Source organism: Lithobates pipiens, unplaced genomic scaffold (assembly GCF_037356315.1).
Source record: "Lithobates pipiens isolate NorthernLeopardFrog02 unplaced genomic scaffold, aLitPip1_a1.2 Scaffold_13, whole genome shotgun sequence".
NCBI lineage: Eukaryota > Metazoa > Chordata > Amphibia > Anura > Ranidae > Lithobates > Lithobates pipiens.
The window spans coordinates 509,849,926-509,872,384 of record NW_027507718.1 but is presented as its reverse complement, the minus strand read 5'-3'; the positions used below and the strand labels follow the sequence as shown (position 1 = coordinate 509,872,384).

The 22,459-nt window shown below is 44.0% G+C and overlaps 1 protein-coding gene across 1 annotated transcript; it reads right to left on the bottom strand.

Annotated features, from left to right (window-relative positions):
* Window positions 1-380: 380 nt before the first annotated feature.
* On the bottom strand, window positions 381-16,817 carry LOC143976201 (vomeronasal type-2 receptor 1-like). Its single transcript, XM_077478623.1, has 3 exons — window positions 16,473-16,817; window positions 5,617-5,908; window positions 381-1,949 (listed from the first exon to the last, which is right to left on the bottom strand). Exons 1-3 carry the CDS (start codon window positions 16,679-16,681, stop codon window positions 1,095-1,097), a joined length of 1,356 nt encoding a protein of 451 aa, XP_077334749.1. The 5' UTR covers window positions 16,682-16,817; the 3' UTR covers window positions 381-1,094.
* Window positions 16,818-22,459: the final 5,642 nt, after the last annotated feature.

Here is a 22,459-nt window from a genome sequence, read left to right as displayed (position 1 = left end):
GAAAACCCACATAGGCACATGGTGAACATGCAAGTTGCAGGCAGGTAATGCCCTTGTTTTGTATATGAACCAACAACCCTAGGGCTAGCAGTGCTAACCACTTAGCCGCTGAGCTACCCATATACACTAGTAGACCTACAGTATATAACACTTATATACTGCATACTCTAAATAAACAAATATAAACCCTATATAACTAAATTATCCTCAAGTCACCTAAAAAAGTCCCTTGCTCATATACTAACAAAATGTCCATAAAACTCAACTTTAATTAATGGGTCACATTTTCTTTCTTCCCTGTGATCACCAGATATTCTTTTAAGGAACTCAAATTTTTTAAATATTGCAATTGCATTAATGTTTTAATGCTTATTGAGCTTCAGTGTTTGGATGTGCCTAAAGCCTCATACACACAATAGGACTTTGTACAAACTTTCCCTTGGATTTTTGTACAAAGGGCGTCGGCTCTGAACTTGTATTGCATACACACAGAAGGACTTTTTCAGCCAACTTTCACCGAATCATGTGATTTTTCTGCTCTTTATCGCCACCTGTGGTCAACTTCTGTATTGTTGTCTGATCTTTTGCATTGGTTCTGAGCATGCCTGTTTGTACTTTGTACAAAAGTCCTATGGTTTTCTGTACACATGATCTGACTTTGCTCCATCAGACTTTTGTTGCCAGAAAGTTTGTCTGTTCGCACAGGCAACAAAAGTCCGATGAAAACCAAAAAAGTTTGTCCGATGGAGCGTACACACGGTCAGATGTTGCTCCAAAACAGCTAATTTGCATGTTTGTTGTCAAAAAGTCTGATCGTGTGTATGGGCCTTTACAATGAACCTGTGGCTTTGCACTGCATGGTAAAAATATAGATGTACTCTAAACCGCATTAGGTTACATTCCAGACTCTTCTATAAGCTGCTGTGCCAAGCAAATACAATTTTCCACATTTCCAGTGCACTGCCCTACCCATCAGAATCTCTTATAGTTATTGTTTCCGCCCCACCATAAAATATACAGATTCTGTATTGAAAAAAGTCAAGGGTGGCTCCTAATTTGATGTATTCCATTTAAATATCAATTTTAGAGCAAAGTCACAAACACAGTGGTTCTGTTACCTTTTTAATGCCCATATAACTTCTTAGATAGCTATTTCCAGGATACCTGGACATATATAATTGAATTCCATGAAGAGAATGTGCCACAGCATAGACAGTTTTGTAAACTTGGTAAGCTGTTCCAAATTTTTCAGTGTTATAAAGAGTGTTGCCTAGCTGACTTAACTTAACACTGCTGTTGCATGGGTGCAATGTTATTGTGTAACTGTTCTCAATTTCCAAATTGAATAAGGGATCTGAGGTAAGGCATTTGAAATATATAGCAAGGATATGTTCTTGCAGAAGATCATTTGGGTGATTTGAGGTGCTGATGTTATCTAGAAATGTTTTCAGATTTGGGATGTTCTTTGCTGAAGGTGAGAACACCAAACTTCCATGGAATGAAGTCTTGAATTTTGTAGCAAGAAGAATATGAAGTATTGGACCTGCTGGTACAATTAACGTTTTATCATGATGACCATTACACGCCTGTCCAAAAAACAAGATGGTGGCCAATGAAATAGAACACAAGACAACAATTTTTGAGGTTGATTTATTAAAGCGTTCTATATTCTTTAATTCTGTTTCTTGTCCTTCTACATTTCTATCAGGAGCTATATAAATAATGTACTCAACACATATATCATAAACAGCAACTTTTCTCTTTAACTCTTGACTCCTCTTCTCACCACTGTCATCACGGGATGTTATAACACCAATCCATGTCCAACCAAAGTGTGCCAACAACTTAGCAATTGCCAGATACTGAGTCTGGTCACTGGGAAGTGTTTGGAAGAAGGATGGGTAGAGGTGCTTATTGGTTAGAAGAGGATCTGTTGCACCATAACTGATCTAAACAATAAAACAAAAGGGGAGCATAATTGTTATTGTAACAAGCAGGTAACATGCCCACTCACTCAACAATTTTCAGTGGTTGTTAGTTACATTCAACTGGACTCTTTCTAGAGCTGCAGCTCTGTGTTCGGCCCCGCCCCCTCCCTATCCTGATTGGCTAACTGAGTTTGATTGACAGCAGCAGGAGACAATGGCTGTGTCTCAGCAAATTAGGAGGGAGAGTGCCAGATGGCTGAGGCACTTGTGGACATCGCTGGATAGAGATGGGGCTCAGTTAAGTATTAGAGGAACTGAGGGGGGCTGCTGCACACAGAATACAAATAATGCATTAAGGTAAAATCATTCTGCATTTACAACCACTTTAAAGTACATTGTAAATTCTGGGTACAGTTTAACATGAACAGTGATGGTGTTTCTGGAGAGCAGCACTTATAATATAGCATTACTGAAGTGACAATGTTGGTTCTTCACAGGCCCTTACAATTGGTAGTAGCAATGGGTACTAAGGTACCCAGGGAAGCCACAATTTTTCCAAAACTGTTTGGATTTCGTACACACTAGAAAAAATTGTGAAACAACACAGCTGTGCAGGAATTGCTTTAGACCAGGACACAAAACATTAGAATGACCATAGGGATAAAATAAATCTCACAAGACCAGTGGTGTTCCAAGCTAGCATGAATGCAGGGCCCTAATAATCTAGAAAGATTAAACCAATGACCCTATGTTGATGTGGCTAGAGGGGTAAGCAGTTAAAGAGCGAGTAAACTCCATTGTGTAATTTCTACCTATAGTTAAGCCTATAATAAGGTTTACCTATAGTATAAGTGTAGTAGATATCTCCTAAATGTGCACCGTTTAGGACAGGGGTCTCAAACTTGCGGCCCTCCAGCTGTTGCAAAACTACAAGTCCCATGAGGCATTGCAAGGCTGACCATTACAAGCATGACTCCCACAGGCAGCAGCATGATGGGACTTGTAGTTTGGCAACAGCTGGAGGGCCACCAGTTTGAGACCCCTGGTTTAGGAGATATTTACTTATGAAGCCACTGGCAACATCACCAGCGCATGTGCTCTGAAGGAATGGCATGCCTGTGCCATTCCTTCAGAGCCCTGTGTGGTGAACAGCGTTGCAGCTAACCATACATGTGTGGGAGTGATATCATCATGGTTCATTAATTCAGAGGATCGGAGCACGAAAACCCTTAAGGAAGACCGGGTGAAGAGGGCTTTGTTTTAAGGTGAGTTTCACATAATGTGCAAGTATGTAATGCCTATTACAACATTAAAACATTGCTTTGCAGGAGTCACACTGATTCTCCTCCTGGCCAATGAAGAAGTGGGTCATGAGAAGCATCACCCTACTGGCTGAAAGGACACGCGATCCTTTTGGACGCCTTGGAGGAGGAAGGAGAAGCATTAAGGAAGCCACCATGGTCCAGAGGAGGAGGAGATGCTATAAAAACCACCACCTGCTGTTCGTAGAAGCACTGCCCACCCACCTGCAAACCAGATGGGGTAAGTACGGAAATGGATGACCAACCGACCAACTGCAGAGATGGCGGGGGGTTCCGGCCAACCAGGGGGTGGTTGTTTGCCGCCCCTCCCACCCAAAAAAAAAAATGCCAGCTGCCACTGCATCACACAGACTTCACCATCATACAGGTAGTAGTATGGTTACTAGTAAATAAAATACATTAATAGGAACGAACAAACTAAGCAAAGTTTGGATACTAGATATTTACTGAACCCAGCAGAAAATCTGCAAACCCTGAATATAACTCCTGAACCCTATCGAAGTCAATGGGAGCAATGACTTTTTGACTTTTTCCTCCGCTTTTTCCTGCACAATTTACACGTGTTTGGTAAAAAATAGCATGGGTAGCTATGCACTCCCTGGGGAACATACTGTATATCAATACACATGTACAATGTACTACAATGACATTTAGCGAGAAAACAAAATATTTCCACTAAATGCTAATTCCTGGCTGGCATTGTCCTCTTTGTAAGAAATAAAGTGGGATTCCCCAAAAAAAAATCCAGGCCAAATTCCCTCAACATTGGGAAGGTATCCTATGTAGTTGGCAAAGCCTTCCCTCTGCAAGGCACCTTGTCCCTATGTTGATAAGGACGAGGGGTTAGTGTCCACATTCCTGGTCGGGGGGTCTATGGGGGCTTTAGAAACTGGAAGACCCTTTAAAAAAAGGAAACATCCCAGGTATACAGACTTTCCCCCTACATTAATGATAAAGGTTTGCATAGTGCACCTTGTTATTCATTCACAAAAATCATTTGAATAATAAATAAAAAGACAGACACCATTAAACATTCTTTAGTAAAAAAAATAAAGAAATAAATAACATTGTATCCCAGTTGTAAATCCAATGACAAACATGATGCTCAGAAATGTATATCCAATGTCAATCACAAGGAGCCAGGGATAGCTTAAAGCATAGTTTAAGGGTTCTCCCATAATTCATACCAGGCCCTTGAGGTCTGCTATACATTTTAAGGGGGACCCCAATGAGAACAAGAAAAAAACATTGTATAGTCCCTCCAAATGGGGGGGGTACCTTTCCAGAGGGAGCAACTCTAATGCCCCATATACACGATCGGAAATTCAGCCAGCAAAAGACTGATGAGAGCTTTTGGTCAGAAAATGTGACCGTGTGTATGCTCCATCGGACTTTTGCTGGAGGGAGAATTCCCTCCAGCAAAAAATTGAGAGCATGTTCCCTATTTTTCAGTTGGAAAAAGTTCATATCCAAAAATGCATTTGTCTGTATGCAATTCCAACGTGCAAAATTCCTACTCATGCTCGGAAACGTTTCGACACATGCTCGGAAGCATTGAACTTCATTTTCTCGGCTCGTCGTAGTGTTGAACGTCACCGCGTTCTTGACGGTCGAAAGTTTAGAGAACTTTTGTGTGACTGTGTGTATGCAAGCCAAGCTTGAGTGGAATTCCACCAGAAAAAACATCCAAGATTTTTCAGACGGAAATTCCGCTCGTGTATACAGGGCATAACAAATCACCTAGTCCCCATGTTGATGAGATAATAACCTGTTACGCACAACAATGGTTTTGAGGGCAATGTGCCTTGTCAGACTCTAGATGCCCTCTTTAATAATAAAGGGGCATCGGATATCAATAAGCCCCCGTGAGCAAACCCCCACAACCACTGATCCATTAACTTGAGGACAAGATGATTTGACAATGGGGGGCCCCCCTGGCAAGATGCCCACCATGTTGAGAGTATGTGGCCTGGTGTAAATTATGGGAGCTCTTATTTTTCCAGCAATTTGAATACTGTTCGCTTTATAAATGTTAGTTTTGTTGTAGTAGGTTGAAATGGTGTGCCGATTCACAGGCAGGGTCAGGACATCCCCAAGTGTGTTATTTAATGGCACTACATTTTTAATGTTTCACTTTAATCATTAATTACACACTGATTTTTATTTTTGTTTGTTTGTTACATTCCCAGAGTGATATGCAGACCCCCATGCCATTTATTTGACCATACCTTGCCTTTTAGCTTAGAAAATGGCCATTGCTTAAAAATATAGCCTGATTGTGCCCCATTTTGCACAGAAATAATTTATAGTATACAACTATACAGTATACAGCTATGCAATTTTTGAAAAAAAAAAAACAATATTACCTGGGTATATCCATATATATTTAAGATGTCAAACACATGTAGAGAACTTTCAGAAGTATGATCACCTATAACACCGGCCAGTTTGTCACGATCTCTGCAGGAATAATTAGGAACTGTGTCACCAGACCCAGATAAGATTTGAAGGACACTTTGCACAGCCTTACTCACATCATTGCAGGAATCATGCATATGGTAACCCAGAGTCACATTAGGTAAAATATTAGGATTTTTGTTTATTTCATCTATGGCAAAAATGAAAGTCAACATGTAGCGATAGTAATGGGGAATAGGCCTAAAAGGGAATAAAACACACAATAAAAGTATACAGTATATGGGAAAAACAATATTGTTATTATTACATTAGTATTTGTATTGTTATTACCATTGCAACCAATGGTGGTGTACAGTAGACTAAATATATACAGTACACAAACGGTGGTAGGATGGCTTAACACTGCCCCACTGTGCTTTTGCTAAAGCATGGTTAACCCACAGTTTTAAAGTTTTCAGTGTGCAGTAGACTAATGGATGTTGGGGAGTATATGGAAAATGGAAGAGAAGAGGGTATCATGAGGGTTAGTATATGAAAGAGAGGAATGTAAAGGGTCATGTTAGGGGCGGTATATGCAGAAGAGAAGTATGGAGGGTATGATAGTAGGCAGTATATGGAGGAGAAAAGTAAGAAGGATATGAAAGTGGGCAGTATGTGGAGGAAAGGGGTGTGGGGGTGTGAGAGCTGGCAGTATGTACAGAAGAAGAAAATGAGGGGTATTACAGCAGGCAATATGTGCAAAAGAGGAGTGTGGAGGGTATGACAGTGGGCAGTATGTACAGGAGAGGAGTGTGGAGGGTATGATAGTGGGCAGTATGTATAGGAGAGAAGTGTGGAGGGTAAGACAGTGTGGCAGTATGTACAAGAGAGGAGTGTGAAGGGTATGACAGTAGGCGGTATGTACAGGAGAGGCGTGTGGAGGGTATATTAGTGGGCAGTATGTACAGGAGAGGAGTGTGGAGGGTATGACAGGGGGTGGTATGTACAGGAAAGGAGTGTGAAGGGTATGACAGGGACACTATGAACAGGAGAGGAGTGTGGAAAGTATAATAGCTTGCAGTATGTACAGGAAAAGCGTGTGGGGGATATGACAATGGGCAGTATGTAAAGGAGAGGAGTATGGAGAGTATGACAGTCAGCAGTATATACAGGAGAGGAGTGTGGAGGATAGGATAGTGGGCAGTAAGTACAGGAGAGGAGTATGGAGGGTAAGACAGTAGGCAGTATGTACAAGAGAGGAGTGTGAAGAGTTTGACAGTAGGCCGTATGTACAGGAGAGGAGTGTGGAGGGTATGATAGAGGGCAGTATGTACAGGAGAGGAGTGTGGAGGATATGACAGTGGGCGGTATGTACAGGATAGGAGTGTGGAGGGTATGAAAGTGGATGGTATGTACAGAAGATGAGTGTGGAGGGTAAGACAGTGGGCAGTATGTACAAGAGAGGAGTGTAGAGGATATGACAGTGGGCGGTATGTACAAGAGAAGAGTGTGGAGGGTGTGACAGTAGGCAGTATGTAAAGGGGAGGTGTGGAGGGTATAATAGCTTGCAGTAGGTACAGGAAAAGCCTGTGGGGGATATGACAGTGGGCAGTTTGTAAAGGAGAGGAGTATGGAGGGTATGACAGTCAGCAGTATATACAGTAGAGGAGTGTGTAGGCTATGATAGTGGGCAGTAAATACAGGAGAGGGGCATGGAGGGTAAGACAGTAGGCAGTATGTGCAAGAGAGGAGTGTGAAGGGTATGACAGTAAGCCGTATGTACAGGAGAGGAGTGTGGAGGGTATGATAGTGGGCAGTATGTACAGGAGAGGAGTATGGGGGGTATGACAGTCAGCAGTATATACAGGAGAGGAGTGTGGAGGATGGGATAGTGGGCAGTAAGTACAGGAGAGGAGTATGGAGGGTAAAATAGTAGGCAGTATGTGCAAGAGAGGAGTGTGAAGGGTATGACAGTAGGCCGTATGTACAGGAGAGGAGTGTGGAGGGTATGATAATAGGCAGTATGTACAGGATAGGAGTGTGGAGGGTATGACAGTGGGCAGTATGTACAGGAGAGGAGTGTGGAGGATATGACAGTGGGCGGTATGTACAGGATAGGAGTGTGGAGGGTATGACAGTGGATGGTATGTACAGAAGATGAGTGTGGAGGGTAAGACAGTGGGCAGTATGTACAGGAGAGGAGTGTAGAGGGTATGACAGTGGGCGGTATGTACAAGAGAAGAGTGTGGAGGATATGGCAGTGGCAGTGTGTAGAAGAGAAGAGTGTGGAGGGTATGACAGTAGGCGGTATGTAAAGGGGAGGAGTGTGGAGGGTATGATAGTGGGCAGTATGTACAGGAGCGGAGTGTGGAGGGTAATACAGTGTGCAGTATGTACAGGATGGGAGTGTGGAGGGCATGACAGTGGGCATTTGTACAGGAAAGGAGTGTGGAGGGCATGACAGTGGGCGGTATGTGCAGGAGAGGAGTGTGGAGGGTAATACAGTGGGCAGTATGTACAGGAGAGGAGTGTAGAGGATATGATAGTGGGCAGTACAATCGGTGCCGCCGATATTGTGTCAATCTCGTTGCTGTTAGCGGCGAGATTGACACCCGCAATCCCCATCACGGGAGCCAGCACCGAGCTATGTCGCTCCTCCCACTCGCCACCTCTCATCCCCTGTACACACGGTCGGAGATTTCGACAACCAAATCCGTCGGATTTTGTCTAAAACTGCTGCATACACACGGTCGGACTAAGTTGTCGAAAAATCTGATCATTCAGAAGGTGATGACGTCATTTCATTACGATGGGACTACGTTCAGGCTAGTAGCCAATAGCTTTGATGTAGGAATTTGATCTGAGCATGCGTGGCACTTGGTCCGATCAAAATTCTCTACACATGATCGGAGTATGTCCGATCGAACCAGTTGGTCGGAAAATATTTCCAACAAGTTGGAAAATTGGGTCCGACGGATATTCCGACGGAATAAGTCCGATGCATACCACACACAGTCGGATTATCCGACAACACGGTCCGATAGGACACATTCCGACGGATTCTCCGACCGTGTGTACATGGGCTAATACATTCCTATGGATGCACGGCATCTTGTGGGGACGATGAGTACAAGAAGCACAGCTCACAGCGGTGATTTCTAGAGCAATCCCATCGCGCTGGAAACACAATATCGGCGGCACCAACTGTATGTACAGGAGAGGAGTGTGGAGGATATGACAGTGGGCGGTATGAACAGGATAGGAGTGTGGAGGATATGACAGTGGATGCTATGTACAGGAGAGGAGTGTGGAGGGTAAGACAGTGGGCAGTATGTACAAGAGAGGAGTATGGAGGGTATGACAGTGGGCAGTATGTAAAGGAGAGGTGTGTGGAAGGTATGACGGTGGGCAGTATGTATAGGAGAGGAGTGTGAAGAATATGGCAGTGGGCAGTATGTACAGGAGGGGAGTGCGGAGGGTAAGACATTGGGCAGTATGTACAAGAGAGGAGTGTGGAGGGTATGACAGTAGGCGGTATGTACAGGAGAGGAGTGTGGAGGGTATGATAGTGACAATAGGGATGAGCCGAACACCCCCCTGTTTAGTTCGCATTCAGAACATGCGAACAGGCAAAAACTTTTTTTCGTATATGCGAACACCGTTAAAGTCTATGGGACACGAACATGAAAAATCAAAAGACTTATATGCAAGTTATAAAAAGTGCTTGGAGACCTGGGTCCTGCCCCAGGGGACATGTATCAATGCCAAAAAAGGTTTTAAAAACTGCATTTTTTTTGGGAGCAGTGATTTTAATAATTATTAAAGTGAAACAATAAAAGTGTAATATTCCTTTAAAAATTCGTACCTGGGGGGTGTCTATAGTATGCCTGTAAAGGGGCCCATGTTTCCCCTGTTTAGAACAGTCTGATAGCAAAATTACATTTCTAAAGGAAAAAAAAGTCATTTAAAACTACAGTACTCGCGGCTATAATGAATTGTCGGTCTGGCAATACACATAAAAGTTCATTGATAAAAACGGCATGGAAGTTCCCCACAGGGGAACCCTGAACCAAAATAAAATAAAAATATGTGGGGGTCCCCCTAAATTCCATACCAGGCCCTTCAGGTCTGGTGTGGATTTTAAGGGGACCCCTGCACCAATTTAAAAAAAAAATGGTGTGGGGTCCCCCCTAAAATTCCATAACAGACCCTTATCCGAGCACGCAACCTGGCAGGCCACAGGAAAAGAGAGGGGGGCCCCCCTCCTGAACTGTACCAGGCCACATGCCCTCAACAGTGGGAGAGTGCTTTGGGGTAGCCCCCAAAGCACCTTGTCCCCATGTTGATGGAGAGAAGGGCCTCATCCCCACAACCCTTGCCCGGTGGTTGTGGTGGTCTGCGGGCAGGGGGCTTATCGGAATCTGGAAGCCCCCTTTAACCAGGGGACCCCCAGATCCCGCCCCGCCTGAGTGAATTGGTAATGGGGTAGAAATGTACCCTTACCATTTCACAAAAAAATTGTCAAAAAGGTTAAAAAAGACAAGAGACGGTTTTTGACAAGTCCTTTATTAATTTCTTCTTCTTTCCCCGCTTCTTCTTCTATCTTCTTTCATCTGGTCTTCCTTCGGTGTTATTCTTCTTCCTCCATCTTCTTCTTCTCCATCTTCTTCTTCCTCTGCTCTTCTCATCCGGCATCTTCCTCCTGCTTCTTCTCCGTTTCGTTCTCCGCCCGATCCGCCTCAGTGGGAGTCTTCCGCCGTGTGATGCTTCTGTTCTGACACACGGGGACTTGCCTATGGCTTTCCGTGTGATGTCAGAGCGGGGAGGGGTCACCTTATTTACGTAAACGTAGATTCCGATAAGACCCCAAACATAGACCCCCAAAACCACTGGGCAAGGGTTGTGGGGATGAGGCCCTTCTCCCCATCAACATGGGGACAAGGTGCTCTTTTCCTGCGGCCTACCAGGTTACGTGCTCGGGTAAGGGTCTGGTATGGATTTTTGGGGGGACCCCACACCGTTTTTTTCTTTAATTTTGGTGCGGGGTTCCCCTTAATAACCATACCAGACCTGAAGGGCCTGGTATGGAATTTAGGGGGACCCCACACATTTTTTTTTCAAATTTTGGTTCGGGGTTCCCCTGTGGGGAAATTCCATGCTTCCAACCTTTATGTGTATTGTCAAACCGTCAATTTATTATAGCTGCAAGTAGTTTTAAATTCCTTTTTAACTTTACAAATGTAATTTTGCTGTCAGACTGTTCTAAATACGGGAAACATACGCGCCCTTATTAAAGCATTATTAAAATCACTGCTCCCAAAAAAAAGTCAGTTTTTAAAACTTTTTTTTGCATTGATACATGTCCCCTGGGGCAGGACCCAGGTCCCCAAATATGTTTTATGACAATAACTTGCATATAAGCCTTAAAAATGAGCAATTTTGGGAGGCGTGGCTTGGCGCGTGGAGGAGATGGCAGCCTGATTGAGGATCTCCGCCGGATCCCCTGCCTAAGAGAGTTGCATTGCCGTCCAGCACCCAATGATGAACAGGCAGAACCACTCAGCGCAACACAGCAGACCCCGCCGTCACACCGCTAGCTCTATGGGGAGGAATATCTCCGAAATCTTCAAGAGCCAGGCTGAGACACAGAGGAGCCAGGCTGGGGACAAGATGGCGCCGTCTCAGCGGGACGAAGAGCTCAGCGAGGACTCGCAGTCTGCATTAGAGGAAGGAGGTAGGAGACACACCGGACCCGACTACCCCCTCACCTACGCAGATATGTCAGGTTTTGCCGCTGACATTAAGGCTTCCTTCTCAGCTGCCATAACTGATTTAAAAACCAATTTGCTGGTTCTCACAGAGAAGATGGCTACTGCTGAGACAGCAGGCAGATGCAGGGACCATGACATACAAAGACTAGACAGAGTGGCCTCCTCCCATGCCATGCATTTTATTGAGATAAACAGACATCTGGAGGATATCGATAACAGGGGGAGGAGGAACAATATTAGGGTGCGTGGGATCCCCGAGTCAGTAAGTGCAGGCCAAATAGTCCCTGCTCTCCAGAGGGTCTTCAATAGTCTCCTGGAGAGACCAGAAGATTTGGCCATAGAATTTGTCAGGGCACACAGGGCCCTAAGATCCAGAGGTCCGGACACCCTCCCCCTGCGCAACATCATCTGCTGTCTGTTTCGCGCTTAAGGAAGAGATCATGCTCAAAGCGCATAGGAATGATCAGATAGTCTTTAATGGGGAAAACATTAAGTTGTTTCAGGACTTGTCCCAAATCACGCTGAGGAATCGCAGGGCTCTGCGACCACTCTTGGACACACTGCAGGCTAAGGACCTCCGCTACACTTGGCGCTTCCCCTTTGCACTCCTAGTGACTTATAACGGCAGGCAGCATACACTCCGCACCCCTGATGATCTCCCGGACTTTTGCTATTCACTGCAGCTTGATCAGATCGATCTCCCTGAATAGTATCAGGAGTTTGTGCCTCCACGGGGAGATAGGAGCCTATCGCACTCACCCCCGACCACTCTGGATAAACATTTACCCAAGCGGCAAAGACCAGGCAGGCGGGATGGTGCGGGATTTGACACACCACATAGCAGGGCGCACTGCTCCAGAAACATGCCGGATAACTAAATCCCATGAAACTTAATCATTTGAGATACACTGCATTCTACTCCCGGCTATGCCCTTTTTGTTTTTTTCTGCATGGGTCCAAGCTGCCCCTCAATAACCCCCTCCGGAGATGCTGACTTTACCTCCCCTTCTATCGTGTTTTTTTTTTATACCCCCCAAGGGATCCTGACTCTAAGATAATGTGTGCAGTTTTACAGCCTAACCCACATGAGACGCCCAACTTCTTCACCAGCTAAAGGAATAAATTACGTTCCACTCTGGGCACATTGGCCATAAGACCAGGGAAACGTTTCCAGAGGCCTTGTTAGCCATGTATATCGAGACACTTCGTTGAGCCTTGGACATTATGAGCACTTTCTCTAGGCTGTATTTCAATCCAAGACACTAACATTATCCTCCTATCTTGGGGGAAGCAATCGATTCTCGAGACACTGGACATTGGGGCTTGGGAAGGTGGGGGGGGGTATGTTGAGTTTCTTTTTGTGAGGGGGAAGGAATGCCGGGTGGTGATTGCTTGAATGCATTTGTTAGTTAAGTATTCAGGCTGTTTTTGCACTCCCACTAGAGCTATGTTGGTGGCTGGGGGGGGTCGCTCAGGCCTGGGGGACGCTTAGCCCCCTCGGACGCGATCGCTCCCCACCAATTGTTACTTGTTAAAGGTTAAACGTTGCTGGCGGAAAATCTACCTACTAAGATTGTTGCTTGTTTATCTAGGCTAGAAGGCGCCTACTATAGATTTAGTAAGGCAATGTGTAACTCATAATCGGGAATTACCCATGGGCTAGACGGGCGGGGTAACGGCTGACCCGTTACTTGGATTTTTTTTTCTTGCTTTTTTTTCTTGAATATTTGTTTTCCTTTTTTTTTCAAGTCTGAGGAGATCTGGGCCGTATTGGATCCAATCTCTGTCTGCAGACCTCCCACGTCCTCGCAAAGTGAGCTACAGTAGGCGCTTATATTTGGCGGTGGCACACTATATTTGTTCTATCCGGACAGTTTACAGCCCGGATAGGTGAGATTCCACACTCCTGCTCTATCTGCTCTCTCTATCTGTTCTTCTTTTCCCACCTTTCTCTATACACCCCCTTCCTTTCCCCCCCTCTTTTTTTTCCCCTTCTCCCCCCTCCGGACACCTCAGGCGTAGCGGATCTCTGACGTTCCTCTAAACATCTAAATTGTCTCTTCCTCCTAACAGCTTTGGTGATTGCCATCTCAACGCCTACCCCTAGGTATAGACGATGGCCTATTCTGAGCTTGGAAGGGCCCCTACGGTGGTGTCCCACAACGTCAAGGGGTTGAACATTCCAGAGAAGCGTTCAGCCCTCCTGAGGGTGCTGAAAAAAGGTAAACCTAAAATTGTTTTCCTACAGGAGACACATTTTAAAACAAATCATGTCCCCAGGCTAACTGATTCCTACTTCACTGGGGCACACCATGCCACTAACGACACTAAATCTAAGGGGGTGTCTATCCTGCTCAGTAGAGAGGCTTCTTTTGAAGTGACAGACAAACTGGTGGATCCAGGGGGAGATACAGCTTCATCAAGAGTGAATGCCTGGGAGTACCCACCACACTGGCCAATGTCTACTTCTCCAACTTGGGCCACTTGACTTTTTGCCAAAGGATAGTGAGGGAGATGGAGGGATTTAGTACGGGCCGCCTTGTCCTGGGCGTCGATTTTAATATCGCACTCAACCCCCTAGTTGATACATCCACGGGGAAAACCTACATAACCTTCAGGATCCTCAAGCGAATAAAAACACTCATACATTCACTGGACTTAGTAGACACCTGGCGCTTTTTACACCCGGACGACAAAGATTATTCACTCTATTCAATCCCACACAACAGACACTCTAGGATCGACTGCCTGTTCATGTTCATGAGAGACCTCCACCTGGTCAGGGAGGCCTGCATAGGGATCCAGACTATTTCGGACCATGCCCCAATCTCTACATGCTTAGATCTGGCGGGAGTGTCCGTGGGTGGAGGTTCCTGGAGACTGAACTCTTCCCTCATACTGTATCTGACCCGGAATTGCTCCCTGAGCTGAATACTAAACTAGCTGAGTTCTTCAGCCATAACGTAACCCCGGGAGTGTACCCATTAACAATCTGGGAAACCCATAAATGTTATATGAGGGGGGAGTTCATCAGGATGGGTGCTCGAAAGAAGGGGGAACGGGAAAGCGAAATACTGAAACTGACGCAGACAATCAAGGCCTGGAAACCTTACATAAACAGACCCTGTCTATACAGCCCCCCTTGAGACCATTTTGAAAGGCTGACTAGCTTGCTTATCTGTAACGCCCCAAAGAAAGCCAGTGCAAAGGCTGTGCAGAATAGAGCACATTCATACCCTGATTTGCAAATGTTACTCAGATGCGAAAATAGACCATGTAGCATGTCAAAGGAAACTAGGCGCCTCCCATCCCTCTTCTTATGCGCTCTCCTGTACCCCTTTGCTTATTTCACCCAAAAATCCTTAGTATAGTCCCGTTGCCCTTTTAATTTGAAAAGAAAGGCCAAACCTGCCAACTTCTGATTGATGGCAGCTGCAGAGATACCCCTCTCTAATCCCATATTAATAAAATAGAGAACTGCGTGGGCTACCTCTGAACTAAGGATGAGCCGAACACCCCCCGGTTCGGTTCGCACCAGAACCTGCAAACAGACCTAAACTTCGTGTGAACTTTAGAACCCTATTAAAGTCTATTAGACTCGAACGTTCAAAATCTAAAGTGCTAATTTTAAAGGCTAATATGCAAGTTACTGCCCTAAAAAGTGTTTAGGGACCTGGGTCCTACCCCAGGGGACATGGATCAATGCAAAAAAAAAGTTTTAAAAATGTCTGTTTTTTCAGGAGCAGTGATTTTAATAATGATTAAAGTGAAACAATAAAAGTGTAATATTCCTTTAAATTTCATACCTGGGGGGTGTCTATAGTATGCCTGTGAAGGGGCCCATGTTTCTGTGCTTAGAACTGTCCCTGCACAAAGTGTCATTTCTGCAGAAAACAAAATTAATTTAAAATTGCTTGTGGCTATAATGAATTGTCAGCTCCGTAATACAGAGAACACTCAATGAGTGGATGTTCTCTCTCTCTCCTTAGCTGTTGTTGTTGCCTCTGACCACCAGGAGAGGTTTAGGGCTGAAACTCTCTGGCAGCCATGAGCGCTGAGCACGTGGAGTCACGGGTCCCCCCCCCCCCCCCCCGTTCCGAGCCTCTCTCTCCTTGTTTATAATGGCTGCTACCTGTGCCTGCAGCTAGGCTGTCCCTTGTGTCGCTGCCTCCGCTTGTAGCTGTACCATTAAAGCATCCATCACTGCCATTAACAGTATTCAGAGATAGGGGACAGAGAGTGGCGAGAGCGTGTGGAATCTTCTCACTCCCCTTCCTTCCTTCTAGCTTACTGACCTGGGCACCTCCCCTACTCCGGCCACTCCCCCTTTCTTAAAGGGGACACATTTTTCTTTCCCAAAGCATGACTGTTCTGTCCACACTTGTCATGCCATCCTTACGCTAATCCTTTCCTATCCTTCTGCTCCGGGACTCGTGTGAGGGATATGACAATGGGCAGTATGTACAGGAGAGGAGTGTGGAGGATATGACAGTCAGCAGTATGTACAGGAGAGGAGTGTGGAGGATATGACAGTCAGCAGTATGTACAGAAGAGGAGTGTGGAGGATATGGCAATGGGAAGTATGTACAGGAGAGGAATGCAGAAGGTATGGCAGTGGGCAGTATGTGAAAGAACACATTAAGTTTAACATGCATATGCTTAAAATTGAAGTATCTTTAAAGTTTACAGGCTGCTTTTTATTAACAGAAGAGACTGCAAAAGTTTCCTCTGCCTCAGTCATTTCTACCTGCCTATCAACTCTTTTTTGCATGCGCAGCTCAGTGTACAGTTTTCACATAAATGTGTGCTGAAACACAGTAACTCCTGTGCTTATGCATTAGAGTTATGTCAGCTAGGTCCGATCGATCAAGAATCCAAAGATCCAGAACACAGAAGACCGGGAGAAGATGGGAGCCCCCCTCTGACATCTTGGATCACTTTCTTACGTAAGTCTGCCATAATGTGCAAATATTCTGTGCATACATTCACATAATGGCAACATCCTCCTGGGGACATTAAATCTTGAATTTAATTAGGAATAAAACTATACTTACAGATAGCAAGAATGTCTGAAACCGTCTCCGTCATAATAACGATTAACAGTGAATATTCCACCAATAATAATGTCTCCATCTTGAAAATATTTTGTATTAAACACAGAATATATTTTTCTGATAAAACACAGCAGTCCAGTGTTTTTTTGTGTCAGTATTAAGATACCAAAGCATGCTATGGCTTTAAGAAGTAACCATTTTCCAGGCATTTTTTGCAATGAGCTAGTGTTACCTTATCCTTTCCAAGCAGCACCTCAGGTTATATTGTATTAACATGCAATACAGGTTGCTCGATATTTTGAAGGTATGCTGGCTGCTGGGTTAAATGTGCACAATTATATAGTCTTCGAGGTGTTCTTAAAGCATAATGGGGAACTTAAATTTAAGCTGATTCTGATCTTTCTCTAGTTTCTATATATCTTTCTGGTCAAACAACCACAAATCAAATTTAATTTCACTCATGGGACACTATTTGTCTGACTATTTTTTAGCGTGGAATTAAAGTTGAAATCTAGGTACACAATAAAAATGTGTCAGAAATAAAATATCTTACAAGCAAAATGTAAGAATATTTTTAAAGCATTACTGATTGGTAAGTCTACCTCTATAATTCCTGATATCTTACAATTGGGGATGAGCCCGCCATTCGAGGTGAATGCTTGTTTGTTTGTAAACAAACCAAACCTATGGGGCGTTCACAGGACATTTGAGCACAGCAGAATGCCCCATAATGCACTGCGAGATTGCACTGCATTGATGCTGATTTTTGGCCAACGCATTCACCTGACCTGTATGCTTTGGCCGATCACAGCGCTCTCTGCTGCGAGATTTATAATTGGGCAAAGGTAGGGTGCCTTTGGCCAATCATGGCTCAGGGGGACTAAGACCACGCCCCACACTATATAAGACTGCTTACATAGCGTGTGGCCGGCAGCACTCATGAAGCCCTAGACCATGACACTCCCACCACCATGCTTGACTGTAGGCAAGACACCCTTGTCTTTATACTCCTCAGCTGGTTGCCGCCACACACGCTTGACACCATCTGAACCAAATACGTTTATCTTGGTCTTATCAGACCACAAAACATGTTTCCAGTAATCCCTGTCCTTAGTCTTCTTGTCTTCAGCAAACTTTTTGCACACTTTCTTGTGCATCATTTTTAGAAGATGCTTCCACCTGGGATGACAGCCATGAAGACCAATTTGATGCAGTGTGCAGCGTATGGTCTGAATACTGATAGGCTGACCCCCACCCCTTCAACCTCTGCAGCAATGCTGCCAGCACTCATATGTCTTTTTCCCAAAGACAATCTATGGCTATGATGCTGAGCACATGCACTCAACTTCTTTGGTTGACCATAGCGAGGCCTGTTCTGAGTGGAACCTGTTCTGATAAACCGTTGATTGGTCTTGGCCACCGTGCTGCAGCTCAGTTTCAGAATCTTGGCAATCTTTTTATAGCCTAGGCCATCTTTATGTAGAGCAATAAATTCTTTTTTTCAGATCCTCAGAGTTTGTTGCCAGCGGTTTATACATTAATGGCTATATATATGGCTGTATGTTGAGTTATTTTGAGGGCACAACAAATTTACACTGTTATACAAGCTATGCAATCATTACTTTAAATTGAAGTGTCATTTCTTCAGTCACGTGAAAAGATAGAATAAAATATTTACAAAAATGTGAGGGGTGTACTCACTTTTATGAGATACTGTATACTCTGCATTCAGTGTAGCCTAGATATTCAGTGTACGCTCGATAGTCAGTCAGTGCAGGCAGTGTAGTATATATAACGCAGGGGTTAAGAGGGTGTGTAAAAAAAAACAAATTGCGTGGGGCTCAACCCCAAAATCCATACCAGGCCCTTCAGGTCTGGTAGAGATTTCAAAGGGAGCCCACGCCAAAATATAAAAAAAAAATGGCATGGGGCCCCCCCAAAATCCATACCAGACCCTTATCTGAGCAAGCAACTTGGCAGGCCAGGATGGGGGGAACGAGCAAGTGCCCCCCTCCTGAACCATACCAGGCTGCTTTCCCTCAACATGGGGAGGGTGCTTTGGGGTACTCCCCAAAGCACCTGTCCCATGTTGATGGGGACAAGGGACTCATACCCACAACTCTTTCCCGGTGGTTGTGGGGCATGAGGGTGGGGGGCTTATCAGAATCTGTTAAAGGGGGCCCCCCAGATCCCAGGAACCCTATGTGAATGGGTAGGGATACATTGTACCTCTACCCATTCACAAAAAAAAAGTCAAATCAAAAAGTCAAAACCACAAACGACAGTTTTTGACAATTCCTTTATTAAAAAAAAAAAAGTGTCCTGTGATGTCCATCCTTCTTCAATCATGGCGCCAATGGACCCAAATTTTTTAAAAAAACGCTCTGCCTCAATGGGAGGCGTCCTGCTGACTGCTGTCTTTTCGCAGTGACAGCTGTTATATAGACAAGGGTGGGGCCACCCGGGGATTTAACCAAGTGACCCCATCCCTTCAGATGTCATGTGCCCCCAGAGGGGGCAGGGTCATCCGATTACATCATTGGGTGTCCCCACCCTTGCCTTTATAACAGCTACCACTGCAAAAAGACAACAGTCATCGGGACTCCTCCCATCGAGGCAGAGCTTTTTTTTTTCTATTTTTTGGGTTCATTGGGCCGCGTGATTGACAAAGGATGTACATCGTGGGACACTTTTTTCTTCTTCTTCTTTTTTAATAAAGGAATTGTCACAAACTGTCTTTTGTGGTTTTGACTTTTTGACACTTTTTTATTGACATGGGGGGCAGGATCTTGGGGCCCTCTAGTTAAAGAGGGCTTACAGATTCTGATAAGGCCCCCAACCGCAGACCCCCACAACCACAGGGCAAGGGTTGTGGGAATGAGGCATGTGGTCTGCTACGGTTCAGGAGGGGGTGCTCTCTCGCCCCCCCCCTTTCCTGCAGCCTGCCAGGTTGTGTGCTCGGATAAGGGTCTGGTATGAATTTTGGGGGACCCCCACACCATTTATTTTTACATTTTGGCACAGGGTTCCCCTTAATATTGATGGACTGGGGGGGCTGAACCCATGCCCTTTTTTTCAATGATCTTCATTTATATTGCAGGGATCCGACAATACATTATAGCCGTGAGCAGTTTTAAGTGACATTTTTTCCTTTAGAAAGGTAATTTTGCTGTGGTACTGTTACGAACATGGGAAAGATGCGCTACTTTACAGGCAGACTAATGGAGACAACACAGGCACAATATTTCAAGGAATATTTCATTTTTATTGTTTCACTACTAAAATCACTGCTCCTCAAAAAAGTCAGTTTGCAGAAATAATAAATGTAGCTTTTTTCTTTTTTTTTAAATATACCCAATAATGTTAAATCAATATTACCTGGGTATGTCCATATATATTTAGTATTTCAAACACATATAGAGAACTTTCAGAAGTCTGTTCTTCTATAACATAAGCCAGTTTGTCACGATCTCTGCAGCAAAAATTATGGAATTATGTTACCAGACCTAGATAAGATTTGTTGGACACTTTCCACAGCCTTACTCACATCATTATAGGAAACATATATATGGTAACCCAGAGTCACATTAGGTAAAATATTAGAATTTCTATTAATTTAATTTATGACAAAAATTAAAGTCAACAGGTAGCAATAGTAATGGGGCATACATAGGCCTAGGAGGGAAGATAACACACAGCAAAATGATATATGATGAATATTATTATTATTATTATTAATATTATTATTTATACATTATTATAGTAGATTTTTTTAATGGTTGCTATGAACTCCATTGTTAATCACTAATGCCGCATACACACGATCAAAATTTTGGTTGGAAAAAGCTCTGATGGTTTTCTGGACTGAATTCCAATGGGATTTCGCTCAAGCTATCTTGCATACACACGGTCACACCAAATTCTGATCGTCAACAACGCGGTGACGTACAACACGTACGATGGGACTAGAAAAACAAAGTTCAATAGCCAGTAGCCAATAGCTTCCATCTCGTAGTTGAATGTGAACATGCATGAGTTTTTTTTTTGGAATTGCATACACTCAAATGCATTTTCAGATATGAATTTTTTCTGATGGAAAAATTGAGAACATGCTCTCAATCTTTTGCTGGCCTAAATTCGTTCAGCAAAAGTCTGATGGAGCATACACACAATCGCATTTTCCGACAAAAAGCTCTCATCGGTCTTTTGCTGGCCAAATTTCCGATCGTGTGTATGCAGCATTAGGCTTCCTTAGAGCTGTATTACCATGTTATACTTATCTGCTCTGAGCAATGGTTTTGTACAGAACAGCCCAGATCCTCCTCTTCTTAGGTATCCCGTCATTTTAAAGGCCGTTACTGCAACTGCAGCCAATATGACCAAACCTACACAGTTAATGGAATGTCTATGGACTATCTCGGTACTTATTAACACAGGTAAATCAAAAAATGAATTAAAAGATAATTTTGAATAATACTCAAAAGAAGAATTATACATAAAATGTACAAAAACAATTACAGTCAAACAAAACATTATAAAAACATCCACCACAACTATACAATAACTGTCAGGTTTCCCCGTGAAGTTTATGTTGAAGGGTGGTGTGACAATATTCTTCTACCTATTTCATGGACAAGAACCGCTTCTTCAGGAGGGAGATCTATAAAATAGGCAAATAAAAAGAGGGTAGAGTAGAGAAACAATAATATATACAGTATTGTGAAAAAGTGTTTGCCCCCTTCCTCATTTCCTGTTCCTTTGCATGTTTGTCACACTTAAGTGTTTCGGAACATCAAACCAATTTAAACAATAGTCAAGGACAACACAAGTAAACACAAAATGCAATTTGTAAATGAAGGTGTTTATTATTAAAGGTGAAAAAAAATCCAAACCATCATGGCCCTGTGTGAAAAAGTGATTGCCCCCCTTGTTAAAACATACTATAACTGTGGTTGTCCACACCTGAGTTCAATTTCTCTAGCCACACCCAGGCCTGATTATTGCCACACCTGTTCACAATCAAGGCATCACTTAAATAGGAGCTGCTTGACACAGTAAGGTCCACCAGAAGATCCTTAAAAGCTACACATCATGCCGAGACCCAAAGAAATTCAGGAACAATTGAGAAAGAAAGTAATTGAGATCTATCAGTCTGGAAAGGGTTATAAAGCCATTTCCAAAGCTTTGGGAATCCAGCGAACCACAGTGAGAGCCATTATCCACAAATGGCGAAGACATGGAACAGTGGTGAACCTTCCCAGGAGTGGCCGGCCGCCCAAAATTACCCCAAGAGCGCAGCGACGACTCATCCAAGAGGTCACAAAAGACCCCACAACAACGTCCAAGGAACTGCAGGCCTCACTTGCCTCAGTTAAGGTCAGCGTTCATGCCTCCACCATCAGGAAAAGACTGGGCAAAAATGGCCTGCATGGCAGAGTTCCAAGGAGAAAACCACTGCTGAGCAAAAAGAACATCAAAGCTCGTCTCAATTTCTCCACAACACATCTTGATGATCCCCAAGACTTTTGGGACAACATTCTGTGGACCGATGAGACAAAAGTGGAACTCTTTGGAAGGTGTGTGTCCAAGTATATCTGGCATAGAAGGAACACTGCATTTCATAAAAAGAACATTATACCAACAGTAAAATATGGTGGTGGTAGTGTGACGGTCTGGGGCTGTTTTGCTGCTTCAGGACCTGGAAGACTTGCCGTGATAAAAGGAACTATGAATTCTGCTGTCTACCAAGAGATCCTGAAGGAGAATGTTCGACCATCTGTTCGTGTACTCAAGCTGAAACGAACTTGGGTTCTGCAGCAGGACAATGATCCTAAACACACCAGCAAGTCCACCACCGAATGGCTGAAGAAAAACAAAATGAAGACTTTGGAGTGGCCTAGCCAAAGTCCTGACCTGAATCCTATTGAGATGTTGTGGTATGACCTTAATGCTTAAAGCTTAATGCTTAATGCTTAATGCTTTCATGC

Coding starts and splice junctions, on each gene's coding strand:
- LOC143976201 (XM_077478623.1), bottom strand. CDS start 16,681: ATGCCTGGAAAATGGTTACTTCTTAAAGCCATAGCATGCTTTGGTATC. Junction 5,909..16,472: donor TTCAGACATTCTTGCTATCT/GTAAGTATAGTT, acceptor ATTCCCTTTTAG/GCCTATTCCCCATTACTATC. Junction 1,950..5,616: donor ATATATATGGATATACCCAG/GTAATATTGTTT, acceptor TTTATTGTTTAG/ATCAGTTATGGTGCAACAGA.